The 16,038-nt window shown below is 35.9% G+C and overlaps 2 protein-coding genes across 2 annotated transcripts in view; one reads left to right on the top strand and one right to left on the bottom strand.

Annotated features, from left to right (window-relative positions):
- LOC136820322 (CWF19-like protein 2) overlaps positions 1 to 16,038 on the bottom strand; it is a 47,809-nt gene that overhangs the window by 23,165 nt on the left and 8,606 nt on the right. Inside the window, exons 10-17 of the mRNA XM_067076518.1 lie at positions 8,322 to 8,374; positions 7,901 to 8,014; positions 7,489 to 7,708; positions 6,922 to 7,155; positions 6,381 to 6,455; positions 5,795 to 5,860; positions 5,029 to 5,146; positions 4,654 to 4,748 (exon numbers count right to left, since the gene is read on the bottom strand). Coding sequence (XP_066932619.1) covers positions 4,654 to 4,748; positions 5,029 to 5,146; positions 5,795 to 5,860; positions 6,381 to 6,455; positions 6,922 to 7,155; positions 7,489 to 7,708; positions 7,901 to 8,014; positions 8,322 to 8,374 — 975 coding nt within the window. The remainder of the gene's footprint in view (positions 1 to 4,653; positions 4,749 to 5,028; positions 5,147 to 5,794; positions 5,861 to 6,380; positions 6,456 to 6,921; positions 7,156 to 7,488; positions 7,709 to 7,900; positions 8,015 to 8,321; positions 8,375 to 16,038) is intronic.
- On the top strand, positions 9,714 to 13,343 carry LOC136820306 (uncharacterized). Its single transcript, XM_067076504.1, has 4 exons — positions 9,714 to 10,248; positions 10,805 to 11,546; positions 11,814 to 12,332; positions 13,072 to 13,343. The coding sequence occupies exons 1-4, from the start codon at positions 9,714 to 9,716 to the stop codon at positions 13,238 to 13,240; spliced, it is 1,965 nt and encodes a 654-aa protein (XP_066932605.1). The 3' UTR covers positions 13,241 to 13,343.

Below are 16,038 nucleotides of genomic sequence, written 5' to 3'. Positions count from 1 at the left end.
GGCTTCCAACTAAATTCAAGCTAAAATGGACGGGCTATCAACGGGCTATCAACGGGCTACATCGATTGTAGCCCATTTTTTTCAAAAATGATTAAAAATTACAAAGTCTCAGTTTGCATTGAGTGCGCATGCCTCTAATTTCTAATTTCTGTCCCAATCCCTTTCCATTTTAACAGTTACGTCACCGCAAATCTCTCTTATAGTGATATATGAACGGGCTACAGGCTTCCAACTAAATTCAAGCTTAAATGGACGGGCTATCAACGGGCTATCACCGGGCTACATCGATTGTAGCCCATTTTTTTCAAAAATGATTAAAAATTACAAAGTCTCAGTTTGAATTGAGTGCGCATGGCTCAATTTTCTAATTTCTGTCCCAATCCCTTTCCATTTTAACAGTTACGTCACTGCAAATCTCTCTTATAGTGATATATGAACGGGCTACAGGCTTCCAACTAAATTCAAGCTAAAATGGACGGGCTATCGACAGGCTACCACCGGGCTACCTCGATTGTAGCCAATTTCTTTCAAAAATGATTAAAAATTACAAAGTCTCAGTTTGCATTGAGTGCGCATGCCTCTAATTTCTAATTTCTGTCCCAATCCCTTTCCATTTTAACAGTTACGTCACCGCAAATCTCTCTTATAGTGATATATGAACGGGCTACAGGCTTCCAACTAAATTCAAGCTTAGATGGACGGGCTATCAACGGGCTATCACCGGGCTACATCGATTGTAGCCCATTTTTTTCAAAAATGATTAAAAATTACAAAGTCTCAGTTTGAATTGAGTGCGCATGCCTCAATTTTCTAATTTCTGTCCCAATCCCTTTCCATTTTAACAGTTACGTCACTGCAAATTTCTCTTATAGTGATATATGAACGGGCTACAGGCTTCCAACTAAATTCAAGTTTAAATGGACGGGCTATCAACGGGCTATCAACGGGCTACATCGATTGTAGCCCAATTTTTCAAAAATGATTAAAAATTACAAAGTCTCAGTTTGCATTGAGTGCGCATGCCTCAATTTTCTAATTTCTGTAACAATCCTTTACCATTTTATCAGTTACGTCACTGTAAAGCTCTCTTATATCGATATACCAACGGGCTACGGGCTTCCAACCAAATTCAAGGTAAAATGGACGGGCTATCGACGGGCTACCACCGGGCTACATCGATTGTAGCCCATTTTTTTCAAAAATGTTTAAAAATTACAAAGTCTTGATCTACTCCATCTAAAAACTGTTTCTACCCACAGTTACGCCATTTGCGTAAAAAATTCAATAGGATTCACCTCAGGGAGCTTTTTAAAGTAGCATTCAAAAGATTTGATTTCTATGCATTAAAAAAGATAGCCTCGCTTTCGTTAACTCTAAATAAAATATGTTGCTTGCTACAATATATGCCGATCATTCTGTTCTGAGATTTCAGACAAGCAAGTCACACTATGCCAAAGCGTCAGGTTGGAGATGTTATTTATCTTAACTCTGAAGAGTCTAGTGGTGTTGAAACTGAATATGAAAATATCGTTTATAAAGTCAATGGTTTACCCCACCTTAAACGAAGAAAACTTTACAAAGTACGATATACTCGCACTCTGCCACAATGGATGGTCAAACAGGAGAGTGCAGAAAAAGAGGAAGAAAAGAAACCAAAGAAAAGCCAAAGTGAAGATTCAAATGTTGAAAATCAAGATTTGAAGGACCCATCCACTACAGAGCAAACTTGTAAAAAAGCTTTATTGAAATAAAAGATATTTCCACGTTTTAAATCTTATTATTTGATTTCTGTTTCCCCTTTGCCTGCACAATTGTGTCGTGTTATTTTATTTTTAGTTAATGACTGCCTCGGTTATAAAAAGAATAACAAAAATACCTTAACAACTGTGCACAGGGCTCTCAATGCGATTTCTCTTGAATCTCTGCTTCTGCAGCGAGGTTTGACGTGCGTAATATCCATGGGTACGCCCCACATACAAATTTGTTTCAGTAGCTCATCCTCCACCGCCTCTGATTTCGAAGTAACAAAAAAGGCAACACCTCTTCTAATGTTTTTCTTTGCCGCGACACCCTTTTTCTTCGAATTTGACATTGTGCCAGTGACGCAAGCCATCACCAACTCAACCCCCGGTATTCGAGCCACTTTTGATTGTAAAAATTGCTTTTTGCTAACACAGCTCTGCCCGATGGCCCTGCAGGCAAACATATGACTGTCACGTGGAACCTAAAACGTAAAGAAAAATCTAAAATGTATACGGCTATGCTTTATTAAACATATACAAAAAATTACAAAAAGGCTTCCTGTTCATCGAAGTATAACATTAGAATAGTAAAGTAATGAACTAAACAAAAATGAAAATAATTCTAAAACTCACTTGCAAAATGATGAACCGGTGTAAGGTCTCTTCGATGTCATCGCTAGTCAATCCTTTGGCAGGACACTTTGTGCTTTCTGCTGTCTCTGCATTTGCCATCTTCTCTCTTCTTACCTCTCACTCTCACACATTCAAAAGTGAACTGGTGAATTGTTCATTTTTTCCTTCGAATTTATAATCAGTTCACTAAATAAACGCGCATACTGCTATTCGCGAAGGGAATTGAAATCAATCAAATGGTTTAACCGGATTAATTTTCGCGAGATTAAATTTCGCGAGCTCAAAAATTCGCGAAATTTTTTGGATTTATTTTCGCGAATGAGCCCTTTGAAAAATTTCGCGTGGATTTAATTTCGCGAATGAGCCTTTTCAAAAATTTCGCGTAGATTTAATTTTGCGAAGGGAAGAAATTAAAAAAAAAATTACTTCGGTCATCTTTACGATTTTCTTGAAACTTGACAATTTTGCTAAAAACAACTATGGTACAAAAATTACAATTCTTTCTCATCATCAAAATTTTCAAAAATGTCAAATGCAGAGCGTTGCTTCTCTGGCAAAACCCACGCGTCCTCGTCGTCATCTTCGCCGTTTTTTTCTCAAGAGAAAAAGTCCCAAAATGTGGAAAATGAGGAAGTGATGTAGTCACAATAAATTAGATATTGTCAATTTTAAAGATGTATTGTTCATATCATTGTATCATAAAAGGAAAAAAAAGTGGTCTAAGAAAAGCAAAATTAAAAAAAAACCTAGGTGGATTTATTTTCGCGAATGACCCCTTCGAAAGATTTCGCGCGGATTTAATTTCGCGAACGAGCTATTCCAAACGATTTCGCGAGTTTTATTTTCGCGAAAATGGCGAAAATTCGCGAAACCGCGAAATTTAATCTCGCGAAAATTAATCCGGTTAAAGTAGGTTAGGATCCTAATTCATACTAGATTTAACATTTAACATTTAACCTTAATCTCAAGCATAAAATGGCACTTTTGTAAAAGGAGTGAGCCTAACTTGGGGACAATTGATAATTCATAATTGAAAATGCTCTTAAAATGGCATTCTTAGCTTTAGTAGCAAAATTCCATGATGGTGATATTCTTAGCATATTCTTAGTTTTTTGGCCATTTTCATCATGGACATTCTTATAAAGTGTATTCTTATAAAAAAAAGCGTGTACAAGCTTAACCCCAGTACAAATGGCGAATTCTTAAACAATATTCTTAATTAGATTGCGATCAACTTAGTCATACTGCTAGCTAGTAACAAACGAAAGGTTATTTGACCTTCTTTGACCTCTCATCTATATTTAGGTAATCACGTTGCATCGAAAGAAAAGAAAACATGGCAGCCATGGCAACATAATGACCATATGACGAGGAGAAGTAGTTTCCGTTGGAAAGCGAAATAAACTTATGTCTAGACATGGTAGATCTCTTGATTGACAAATCGACGTTGAAATCTCCCTCGAATTCGAAACTCCGTCATTCTAACTCTTCTGTAACCCGAGCTTAAACGTAAACGACGGTCATAGCTTTTAATAGATTACACAGACTCGTATGTTTCTCCTTTACAACTACAGGGCCGGCGAAACCGGGGGGGCTAGGGGGGCTGTAGCCCCCCCACTTTTTTGCAAAAAAAAAAAAGAGTGAGAGAGAGAAAGAGGGTGAGAAAAAAGACTTGGCTACGCTCAACAATGAAGCCAAAACGGTTTAACAATCTTTCTTTGCTCCATATCCATATAAAAATCTAACGGATAAACTTGATTTAGATGAGGTTGGTAGAGATTTGTGTGGACTTGAGAGCGTCGTTTTAATTACTTTGGAAATTTTTAATTTTTATTACTGTATACTTACTGTTAAATCTCTCAATCTACTTTTACTTATGAATTTTGAACATGTAAAAGTCCGCTTTATTTACTTAAAGGTTTCATTTTGTTATTATATAGTAGTATATTCTTTGGTGATTATCAGTATAAAAAAACGCCTAACTTTTTTGATTTTTTCATTCCAATAACTTCACAAAAATTAAATTTAGATCACTTCTAGGCCAATGTAGAGTACCATAATTTCAAAAAATTTTCGCCTCGTCGGCCCCAACCGGTGGGGCCTCCTTAGTCACTATATCATTTAGCCCCCTCACTTTTAAAACCGATTCGCCGACTTAGTTAGTCAATTTTCAGCATTTTGAGTAAAATCGAGAATTTTTAAACGTTTCTAATTTTGTTGTAACGTATCTAAACCCTAAATGATCATTTTGCTCAAATTTACGAGCATTACAAATTACCTTTCGACCAATAGCGATGATAAGATGTTTGGCGATCTTCGGGTTTTCAAAACAAAATCGACACGATGCAAGTTGTAACTCTCGTTGTTTGTGCTCTGAGATTTGAGAATACAAAAATAAGTCCTTCAGCAAAATGGTAGAAGATTGAAAAATGAAGGGTGTCCCGGGGTGCCCAGCATCCAAAGGGGCATGAATACAAGGGTGTAAATGATATTTTTACCTTCCTACAACCGCCCAAAATATAGCAAAAGTAATACAAGCCAAACATCAACCAGTGAAAAAATTCAGATTTAAATCTGAATAAACACCTTATGGAAACACATGATTCTTTGTGGAGAAAATGTCCGTACAATAGTACAATGAGGTATAGCTAACCTTTGACCGCTTTTTCTTTAGTCCGTTTATCTTCGTTACGTACTGAACCTTTGGTGGCAGACGCCGTCACAAACATGTCATCCAACGTATAATCGTCACCTTGCGTTTTCCCTAAATGCTGTGAGAAGAAGAAGAATGGGAGTACGATTAAAAAACCTAGAATTCATGATATTGATATGCACCACTGCAATGACTTCACGAAATTATGCAACTGTTCTGTGTTTGTTCCACCCAATAGGTCACTTTTTCTATTGTTTAAGTGACGTATTGGGTGGAAAATTTTAAAAGTTCTCAGAAGACTCTCCAGTGGTGCATATCAAGAATTCAGATACAGTAGAGTCTCCACCTTTATTAGTCGAACAAATTCGTTGGCACTGTGAAAATTTAATGGCAAGACCACTACAACTCAAACCTCCATAACTCGAAAGTTCGAGGAAATACTATTTCGGGAATGGGGAAAAATTGTGTGTTCAAGTTGCAGCCCGGTGCCGATGAATGCCAACTAATTCCTAATTATTATTCTAAATTTTATATAATGAGCTCAAACTAAAATAAAGTCTCATGAAACACTCTCAGCATATCAGAATTTCCCCAATCTTCGAGTGAAGCTCTGGGTTGGAAGACAGAATTTCCCCATTATTGGAATGAATTTTTGAGTCGAAAAACAGAAATTCCCCAATATTGGAATGAAGTTTGGGGTAAAAAAACAAGATTCTTTTTAGTCTTAAAATTCAGTTGTACATATTCTTAGAAAACAGATGTGTACTTTGCTTGCAAGACGAGCCATTTGTGCTGTTTGGTCATCAGAAGTTGTCATTCGCTCTTGCTGCACCTGAAAGTCAAAATTGAAAAAGGGTTTGAACATTTGAAAAATATAAAAAGTATGTATGAAAACTATTAATAATATATTTTTCAACCTAGTTGTGAAAATAGTCTTTTTCCTTAATCCAACCCTCATTCTTCTACAACTTTTAGCACCACGAAGAAAAAGCCTCAGGTAGACCAAAACCAAGTTAAGACCACTATTTCTTTAACCATTGCATGTATGCATGCATAAATGCACTGCATGGGTGGAAATTTCAATAAATCTAGAAAAAATTGCAAATTTTTGCCCGAAAATCTTGATTTTTTGGCTCTAAAACAGTTTAAAATTTGAAAAAATGCACTGTAAGGGTATGAATCTTTAAAAATTGGGCAGATCTGTGGAACCATTTAAAAACACACAAACAGAGTATGATAAATTTAAGATTGACTTAGTTATGTAGCACCAAAGTCCTTGGTACCAGCGTACACAATAGAATAATCAGCGAGAACTTTCTGAAAAAAAATGTATTAGTATAACCACAACTTACCAGAGCCTTCAGGTCCATATTATCATCATCCTCAAAATATTTCGTTCGTTTTCCATCTGCATCGTGGGTAGAAATCTGAAAAACGAATTAATCTTGCCTTAAATGGAATACCGGGCTTAAAGTTAAAAATTTAGAGGTCATCCTCTAATATACTAGGATATGACCGTTCTTGATTAATTAGGATTACAGGTCTTTTTACTTTTCCTCAAGGATTACCATCGTTTCGTGTTACTTTCTAGCGTATCTACAGTGCTCAGTGTATTGTGAATCTGGACGGAATTTATTCAAATAGTCGAACGTGCGCAACGCACTGGGCTTAACTTCAGTGGCTTCATTATTTATAGACCCATTTGTAGATGCCAAGGCAAAATCAAAATTTTCAAAAAATGAAGAAAACACTCCACACAAGAAACAAGTGTGCCAGATTTCAGCCAAATCCAACGATTTTTGAAGTTTCTATGCTACCCTAACGTTTTTGTGACAGAAAGACAGACATTTTCAGATTCTAGCTCGATTGAAGTTGCAAATCAATATTTCTTACAATCTTTTTCTTTCGTTTCCGCTTTCTGTTTAGCTCATCAGTATCCGTTTGTAATTGTACTGGGAGCAAATTGCCATGTTTATCAGTTCTCGTTAAAATCACTTCATGATCACCGCCACCTCCTCCACCACGTTCATCATCACTGGATGTGTTTCTATGGTTACCACTCGAGGACTTTATTAGAACTTTTCGATGTCCGCTTTCCAGTTGTCCTTTCAACTCTTCAGCTAACTCCTGAAAAACAGAGAGACAAATGTCCGTGAATTTGTAGACAAAACCGTAGGTTGGAAGAGCTATGAATTCGTTGGTGGAAGCCAGCAACTGACAAGAATTAATCAATCATTCTCGTTTTATGCCTAGCATTCTTAAACACAGTGGTCATTAAAAGAAACCTTCCCAAAAACACATCAAAATTCAATTCACCTGTGTATTGATTAACTCGAACCTATTCAGTCAAACTTTCGATTTCGAGAAAAAAACTGGTCGATACAGCTTAAAACTATTCAAACCAAACCAAGAGCGAGGCAAAAATCAACGTGGCAGATTGGAAAGAAAATCTTAACTTACATCATTTCCCATCAATTCGGCTCTCAATATTTTAGCACTGATCTCATTCTTTTCTTTTTCACTCAATGCTACCATTTCAAACTCTTCCTTTGCTTCTTCTTCTTCACCGCTACTGCTTGCGCTCGCATCACTGTCACTGCTACTATATTCTTTCACGTGTTTTCTACTTCTCTGTTGCTCAGGTGAGTGGTGTGTTCTTGATTCCCGTTCAATAGGTTTCCTAAGAAGAAAACGTAGAAACAAACACGATATGACCAGGATATAGAGAAAAATCCTTTATGGCTAATACATAGTTATAAAAAACACCAAGGGTTAATTTCAAGACAGCCCCCTATAACTTCACCTCGAATAATACATGCCTGACTAAAATCACGACTTCCCTGTTTTCTGCTAGTAGCAAACGCAGACTTACTTTTTGGGTTCATCTTCCTCTTGTTTTTCCTGTGGACGAGATTTTCTCCAACTTCCACCACCACCTCCGCCTCCACCGCCACTGGAGCTTGATTGATTCGATGAACCACTTGATCTGTACATCAAAAAAGTAAGAATAAAAATACTTTAATCGTAAAATTTTAGCGAGACTAATTTTAGCGTATATTAGCTGTCATTACCAAAGATTGCCTACGCTGTCGGTATTCTCAAGCAAATTTCATAATTGACAGAATTGACGAATTTCATAAGAAACTCATAGTAATTAGAGACAACCCAGTGGATTAGGGTGACATTCGACTGTCGAACCGCTTGTACAATGCTTCACCTGACAGAGCTATCTATTCGATGCCAGGAGGTTCCATAGCACTTTTGAAGACATCTTCGTAAGAAATTGAAATTACCTTGGAGTTGTTCGTTCAGCTGCTTTCAACAAGGCATTGAACTTTTCCATAGACTAAAAGAGAAACAATTCCAAAATTTAAGTTAGATTTTAGAAAGGCATCCGATACTATCTGAAATTTTCTATCACAGCACAAAATATGACCTGGGTGCATTGAAAAGTCTAAAAATTAAAATCAAACATTAGCGAGTTTATGCATATCTTATCCCCTACACAAGATCACTAGAAAGGGAATAGTTTAGGAGGGGGGGATAAATTTGAAAACGGAGGTTAGCCCGGGACGGAATAAGCAGTGGCGGTGGTGTTTACAGTGTGTTTGTTTCAAACTCTACCGCCGCTATTTTTTTTTGCGTAAACCACCGCGATGGCTGTAACTCTACACATACATTTTTTCCCGCGTTTACTATCCCTCTAACGGACAATAGCATCCTATGCATATCTACGATTTAGAAAAATCTCAGTTTTGACCCGCAAAATCGAGGATGGTAGAGGCACTGATATACCGTCATCCTCAGTCAGCCAGGATTTAGACCAAGCAGAAGCTAATCGTCGCCACTTCAGGAAAATAATACGCATAAACTAGAGCAACAAGGAAAAATTTCTAATTAGTAAATGGACCGTTTATCAGAACCGATATGAGTTAGAAATTCAGAGAAATTTAATCTTAAATCAGAAAAGAATTCTCGCTTTTTCAGCAGCCATGTTTGATTGCTTAAAATAAAATTTATCGGATATGATGACGTCAACTTTTGAATACATTTACGTTGTCGATGGCAACCTCTGCAGTAACGTAGAAACAGCTGTACAAAATAAATTATACGCATAATTATTCTCACGATGGCTTTTCATTGGCTTAAAAAATTCACTCTACTTAAATTATTCTAAAACATTGACGCCAAGGTAAGTGAAAACTATATTTGACGTCACAAAATGTAGCACTTGTCAATATTGGAGTGAAACTGAAGCAGTCATACGTCTAACGTAAAACGTAACGTAATCGTGAAAAGAATCAAGTGAAATTGTTATTGGATTGAATCAAGTGGAATTTCAACATATCGTCGAGTCGAATCGAATCGTATCGCAGAAAAGGATTATCCATTCATTTTAATTACAAGTCGAGAAGATCGGTTTCATTTGATTGGCGGATAGCATCATTTTTATCGACTCGTGCACGTTTATTTAAATCGAAGAAGAATCAGTTAATATCTCATCAGATTATTTATTATTTCGTAAAATACCCTCACATCGAAACACTTAAGCCCCCGATTAACAGTTGAATCGTACCGAATCGTGTACAAAGCATCGAGAAACATCGTATCGTAACGGCTATTGAGTCACGCCAAAACGACTATCAAGTCGTAGCGAGTGACTTTTGAGTCCTATCACATCCATCATGGGTTTGAAACGTAAGATGACTACAGTTTTTACCAATAAGAAAAACTCGAAGAAAGACAAAAAGCGAGAAGCAACCAAGCGCGAGAAAGCATTATCCCAAGAAAGTCTTCGCATACAAAGCCTTCAGAGCTACAGCGAGACAGATTCGCCATCTTTCTCGCAAGAATTCATCGCTGCGATTGAATCCTTGGTATCTGAGCCGTTTGCTGATTCGGGAGTATCATGTATGGATCGGAAGAGATCGAGTTCTGTCGCAGGACAATCTACGATCAGGTGTAATACAAGAATCATGTCAAGGACTGACCATAACCAGACGGTAGCTCGTCCAATGACAGCTCGCATCTTATCACGCCCTGGAGAGGCGATACAACACATCGAGACTCGAATGAAATCCACGCTAACCGCAGAACAACCCCTAACTCCATCTTCTTCAGAAGGGTCTATGGACAGTAACAGTGGTGCAAGTGTTGGATCATCCTCTGATGAGTCGACCTCATTCTTCGATAGATTCGTCCCTAAACGTTCATTCTCAGGTTAGTATTTTTGAAAGACTAAGGGTAGTGACTACTTTTGAGCTAGTTTCTAAATTCTTTTCCCGGCAAAAATTTTCCCTGATCTATTTGAGGCGGATAATGACACAATATTAGACTGAGTGACCAAAATCTTTGTTTTCCCAATTGTTTCCCCGATCACTTATCTTGACTGTAGCTTTTAGCAACCTGTATAAATCTAACCTTTTTTAGATTTGACAACAATTTTGTTATTTTCACAGAATCCGAAAAACATATTTTATACAGTTCTAATGACCATTGACTTGGTTTTAGATCTATTTGCACGGAGAAATACCGGGTGCGCCACAAAAAGTTTCTTTCTTTAAAGTGAATTTTCCTTTGAAAAATATAGAACTCGAGAAAATCAAGTGCAAAGAGAGAAACTTTTTTGTGGCGCACCCGATATATTTATATATGTTTATTTTTATGTTTATTTTCTCGGTGCACTTTTTTGGTGTTTATCCCTTTCAATCGCTTCATGCGAACGTAAGGGTCTGTTCTCAAGCTTCGAGCTTTATTATTTTATATTTATTTGTAGGAGTCAACCAAAATCAAATTACCAAGCTATACTCCATCTCACGTGGATATTTAGGAGAACCAAACTCCGGTTGTGAAGATCAAACCCTTGTTATGGATTTTGAAGAATTTGAGGAGAGTTTAAGACCAATCATCCCCAAAGTGAGGTCTCCTCCTCCTTCAGATCAAAATACCATGTACAAATTGATGTTAACCGATCCACTTCGGTTCCGTAAACTTGATGGCGGTAAACCAGTACTACCGGGAATAACAGAAACAAAAGAATCGGTAACTTCAAGGTTATCTGATAATGGTAGACCTACAACAGCTGCATCTCTTCAGCCATCCAGTTCTAATGAATCATGGGTATGGCCTAAACGAAATACAGAATTAACACCTTACGTTAAACCAACACGGGTACCGGAAATCAAATACGGGTGGAAAACTGGCCCTGAATCCCGTCACACCGTATCTGAAAAACTCTACCTATACCGTACAATTAATGAAAGTAAAAACATTGAGAAAAATGGTTTACAAAATGCGGCTGCCAAAACTGAAGAATCTCCCACACCAAGTCTTCTCTCCGTGCTCGGGAATACAGAAACGGTAGAAGAGTACCTTCAGAATATCAATGAGCATGCGTGCAGATGGACTGAAGAAGATATAATCAATCCCAAGGGCGAGAAACGGTTTAGAAGGAAACTGGTAGAAGGTGCTTACCCAAACAAAACTGTAGCTGAGGATACCCTTCCACGATTATTGAGGTATTTTTAGAAATATACAATTCAGTTTTCACTTTCAATAAGTCTGTCGGTAGTCTAAAAATAAGCTTTAAGTGTTTTTTTTTTAGAATACTAAACGATTCTGATAAACCTAAGAAAAAACTTTTGTTTTGTTTTTCTGGAATAGATTAACATGAGATTAGAAGATACAGTAAGCTCTGGCAAGAACATTATCCAGAAATGTCCTAAAGGTATTAAAAGCCCTTAAAACACAAGTGCCAATAAATTAACACCATATTTTTTTTCTAGATACGTATGGAAGGGCAAGTACAAAAAAGTCCTTAAGTATCTCAAAGACAAAACCAAATGGCAAAAAGCCAACAATCAAGACAAATTCGGTCGTACTGTCCTACACTATGCTGCATCATTCGCTGACTACAAAATGTTAAAAATATTGCTAGACATAGAAGGCATCAACCCTAACATAAAGGATTGTCACGACAAAACACCGTTGATCCGCGCCATTGAAATGCAATCCCTCTCTTGCGTCCGCCTGTTGGTTCAAGCGGGCGCGCGGGCACGAATAACGTGCCGTGATGGACGGAACGCCCTCGCGTACGCACTCACAGAATATGGCGATAAGTGTTTTGATATCATTGAGTACCTGTATAACGGTCGAGGAATCCGTGACGTCGACTTTGAACGTCCACATATGACGCTCTTACATCAAGCTATGGTCACCAAAAAGACAGTCAACAATAAGAAAGTGATTAAGATGTTGCTCAACAATGCTACAGTGGATATAAATGCAGTGGAAGGCGGTGGCAAGTAAGTGTATATAATTTAAATTCGACTCTTTTCAGTCAGATTATTGTATTTGGTAATATTATACTTGGGCAAATTTCATGATATTCGTGACGTTAAGTTTATATGGATGCACCCAAAACAGCCCGGGCGTTTTCAACTAGTTTTATTGTTTAAATTTAAAATTCGCTGTAAACACCCGGTCTTTTTGGGTGCTCCCGTATAAAACATTACGTCATGAATATCAAGAATACAGTAGTTGATGTGTAAAAATTATTAATTAAATTTAAAGGTTTTGTTTTTAAATAAGAGTGCTTTCGTTTGCTTACTTACTCATCAACTTTAAGATATTGGTTTACACGTTTTTTTTATAAGGAACACGTTTATAAGGAACTCGAGGCTGAAAATGGTCCAAAAAATAAGGAATTGTTAAGGAACTGCTCAGGCTGAGAATAAGGAATCCAATTTTTGCGAATCCAAACTTAGCAGCTATGTAAATAAGGAACTCGATAAGGGACTTTGAGGCTGAAATTCTCTGTAAAAATAAGGAGCTCCAGGCTCAGAGCAAAGTTAAGGTTCCTTATAAAAAAAAACGTGTATATAAAGAGGAAAAGAAAGGCAGACACTGTCCTGATATAAAACGGGGACACTAATGTAAAATGAAACCTTAATGTATGTTATAAAATTTCAAAGGGCACAAAAAATATATTAATTAAACGGTCTTAATTTGTTATGTTGACACAAAACATATTCTTTCCCATAGAACACCTCTTATTCTTGCTGCTATGAAGAACAGAGTTGACCTAATGAAGATATTACTAGACAATAAAGCTGACAGATGCATCTTTGACAAAGAGAACAAAAGCGCCGCGCATTATTTGAAGAATGGGTCGGACGGTATTAAAGTATTGAATAAATTCCGATCCAAATGATTTTTCTTTTGTAATAGTTTGTACCGTATTACTTTGGATAAAGCGCCACTTTTCAAAAGAAACATCACTCGGTGAGACGAAGACCGAGCAACAATCAGCACAGCCCTTAAACTCACACCTCTTTCAGCACCCTTATAACAGTGCATTCCCTAAAAGAATCGAACATCATTGAAAGTATTCAGCATCATTTTCACAGCTAATATGACTAAGTGAAAAACGTAACTCAAATACCAGGGAAGTTGCCAAAATTCAGGCCATCGAAAATTGAAATACAAACAGGGCTCCGGGATTCCATCATGAGTATGTGCGAATCCAAAGTAATGCAGTATCACTTTATTTTCAACTTATATTATAGAAATCTTTCAAATATCATTTTCAATGAATAAATTTTTCTTTTTTGGTAATGATTTTTTTTATAGTCTGGGATTTTATTATTATAACTAGTCAGATTGTATAATTAGATTAATCTGTATAAAGGTGTAAACATTATAGACGCTCTAGAAAGTTAATAATATCTAGAAATAATGACGTGCAACATTCGGTCAATATTTTCTCAACTTCAAAATGACGTTACTTTTTGACGTCAAATATATCTTCTTTAAAAAAAAATTTTCTAATTCACAAATTTAAATCTGAAACTCATTAATTTTAGTATTCTTAATAAAGTCAATTTAAAGTTTGAGCTCATTACATTGAACTAGCTTCGAAAGAAGGAACATCATTTACCATGTTTCAGTTGAGTTTAGGGTGATGGGGATAGTTAAAAAAGAAGAATTTCATATTGTTACAATAGACTTTCTTGGAAAGGGAAGATAGGAATTATTTCATAAGCTTCTCTTTAAAGAAAGTCTAAAGTAAACTTGAGTATTACAAAATATTTATGAGATTCTCAAAAAGTGACATACTCAAAATAAAGTGTGTTATCTTGAGTACATTACATCGAACTTGCTCTGAAAGAACTAATATGATTTATTCAATGTTTGCTTTTTCAAGTAAGTTTAGGTGATGTGAATAAATGAGAAGAAGAATTTCATATTGTTACAATAGACTTTCTTGAAAAGGGAAGATATGAATTATTTCATAAGCTTCTCTTTAAGGAAAGTCTAAAATGAACTTGAGTATTACTAAATACGAAATTCTCAATAAATTACAAATGCAAATTACAAGTTTGGTATCTTGAGTTCATTGCATTGAACTTGCTTTGAAAGGAGGCACTTGATTTATTTCATTGTTTGCCTTTCCAGGCGAGTTCGAGGTAATGTGAATAATTGAGAAAAAGAACATCATACATATTGTCACAATATACTTTCTGGCTAAAGGGAAGATGTGATTTATTTCATAAGCTTCTCTTCAAGACAAGTCTATAAAGGTGAACTTGAGTATTACAAAATACGAAATTCTTAATAAGTCACAAATGCAAATTAAAGTGCATTGAGCTCATTCCATTGAAATATGAAAATCACAAACGGAAAATAAAGTTTAGTATCTTGAGTACATTGCATTGAACTTGCTCTGGAAGAACGAATATGATTTATTTCAGTGTTTGCCTTTCCAGGCGAGTTTGAGGTAATGTGGATAATTGGATAATAAGAATTTCAAATTGTTACAATAGACTTTCTTGGTAAGGGAAGATATGAATTATTTCACAAGCTTCTCTTTAAGGAAAGTCTAAAGTGAACTTGAGTATTACAAAATACGAAATTATTAATAAGTCACAAATGCAAATTACAAGTTTGTTATCTTGAGTTCATTGCATTGAACTTGCTTTGAAAGGAGGCACTTGATTTATTTCATTGTTTGCCTTTCCAGGCGAGTTCGAGGTGATGTGAATAATTGAACAGTAAGAATATCATATTATTACAATAGACTTTCTTGGAAAGGAAATATATGATTTAGTTCACAAGGTTTGCCTCAAAGGAAGTCTAAGGTTAGCTTGAGTATTACAAAATATTTATGAGATTTTCAAAAAGTGACATACTCAAAATAAAGTTTGTTATCATGAGTTCATTACATTGAACTTGCTCTGAAAGAACGAATATGATTTATTCAATGTTTGCCTTTTCATGTAAGTTTAGGGTGATGTGAATAATTGAGAAAAATAATTTCAAATTGTTACGATAGACTTTCTTGAAAAGGAAATATATGGTTTAGTTCACAAGGATCTCATCAAAGAAAGTCTAAGGCGAGCTTATGTATTACAAAACATGAGATTCTCAAAAAATTACAAACGCAAAATAAAGTTTGTTATCTTGAGTTCATTGCATTGAACTTGCTCTGGAAGAACGAATATGATTTATTCAATGTTTGCCTTTCCATGTAAGTTCGAGGTTATGTGAATAGTTGAGAAAAAGAATATCATATTGTCACGATATACTTTTTAGTTCACAAGGTTCGCTTCAAAGAAAGTCTTAAGGTGAACTTGAGTATTACAAAATGAGATTCTGAACTTTTTTTCATTGAACTTGCTCTGAATGAACAAATATCATTTACCATGTTTCCAGGTTAGTTTCAAGGTGATGTGAATGTTGAGAAAAAGAAGAATTTCAAATTGTTACAATATACGTTCTTGAAAAGGAAATATATGGTTTAGTTCACAAGGTTCTCTTTAGAGAAAGTCTAAAATGAACTTGAGTATTACTAAATACGAAATTCTCAATAAGTTACAAATGCAAATTACAAATTTGGTATCTTGAGTTCATTGCATTTAACTTGCTTTGAAAGGAGGCACTTGATTTATTACATTGTTTGCCTTTCCAGGCGAGTTTGAGGTAATGTGAATAAATGAGAATAAAAATTTC

This window comes from Clytia hemisphaerica, unplaced genomic scaffold (assembly GCF_902728285.1).
Source record: "Clytia hemisphaerica strain Z4C2 unplaced genomic scaffold, Clytia hemisphaerica genome assembly, whole genome shotgun sequence".
In the NCBI taxonomy this organism is placed as follows: domain Eukaryota; kingdom Metazoa; phylum Cnidaria; class Hydrozoa; order Leptothecata; family Clytiidae; genus Clytia; species Clytia hemisphaerica.
This window is presented reverse-complemented; position numbering and strand designations above follow the sequence as displayed.

Coding starts and splice junctions, on each gene's coding strand:
- LOC136820306 (XM_067076504.1), top strand. CDS start 9,714: ATGGGTTTGAAACGTAAGATGACTACAGTTTTTACCAATAAGAAAAAC. Junction 10,249..10,804: donor CCCTAAACGTTCATTCTCAG/GTTAGTATTTTT, acceptor ATTTATTTGTAG/GAGTCAACCAAAATCAAATT. Junction 11,547..11,813: donor ACCCTTCCACGATTATTGAG/GTATTTTTAGAA, acceptor TTTTTTTTCTAG/ATACGTATGGAAGGGCAAGT.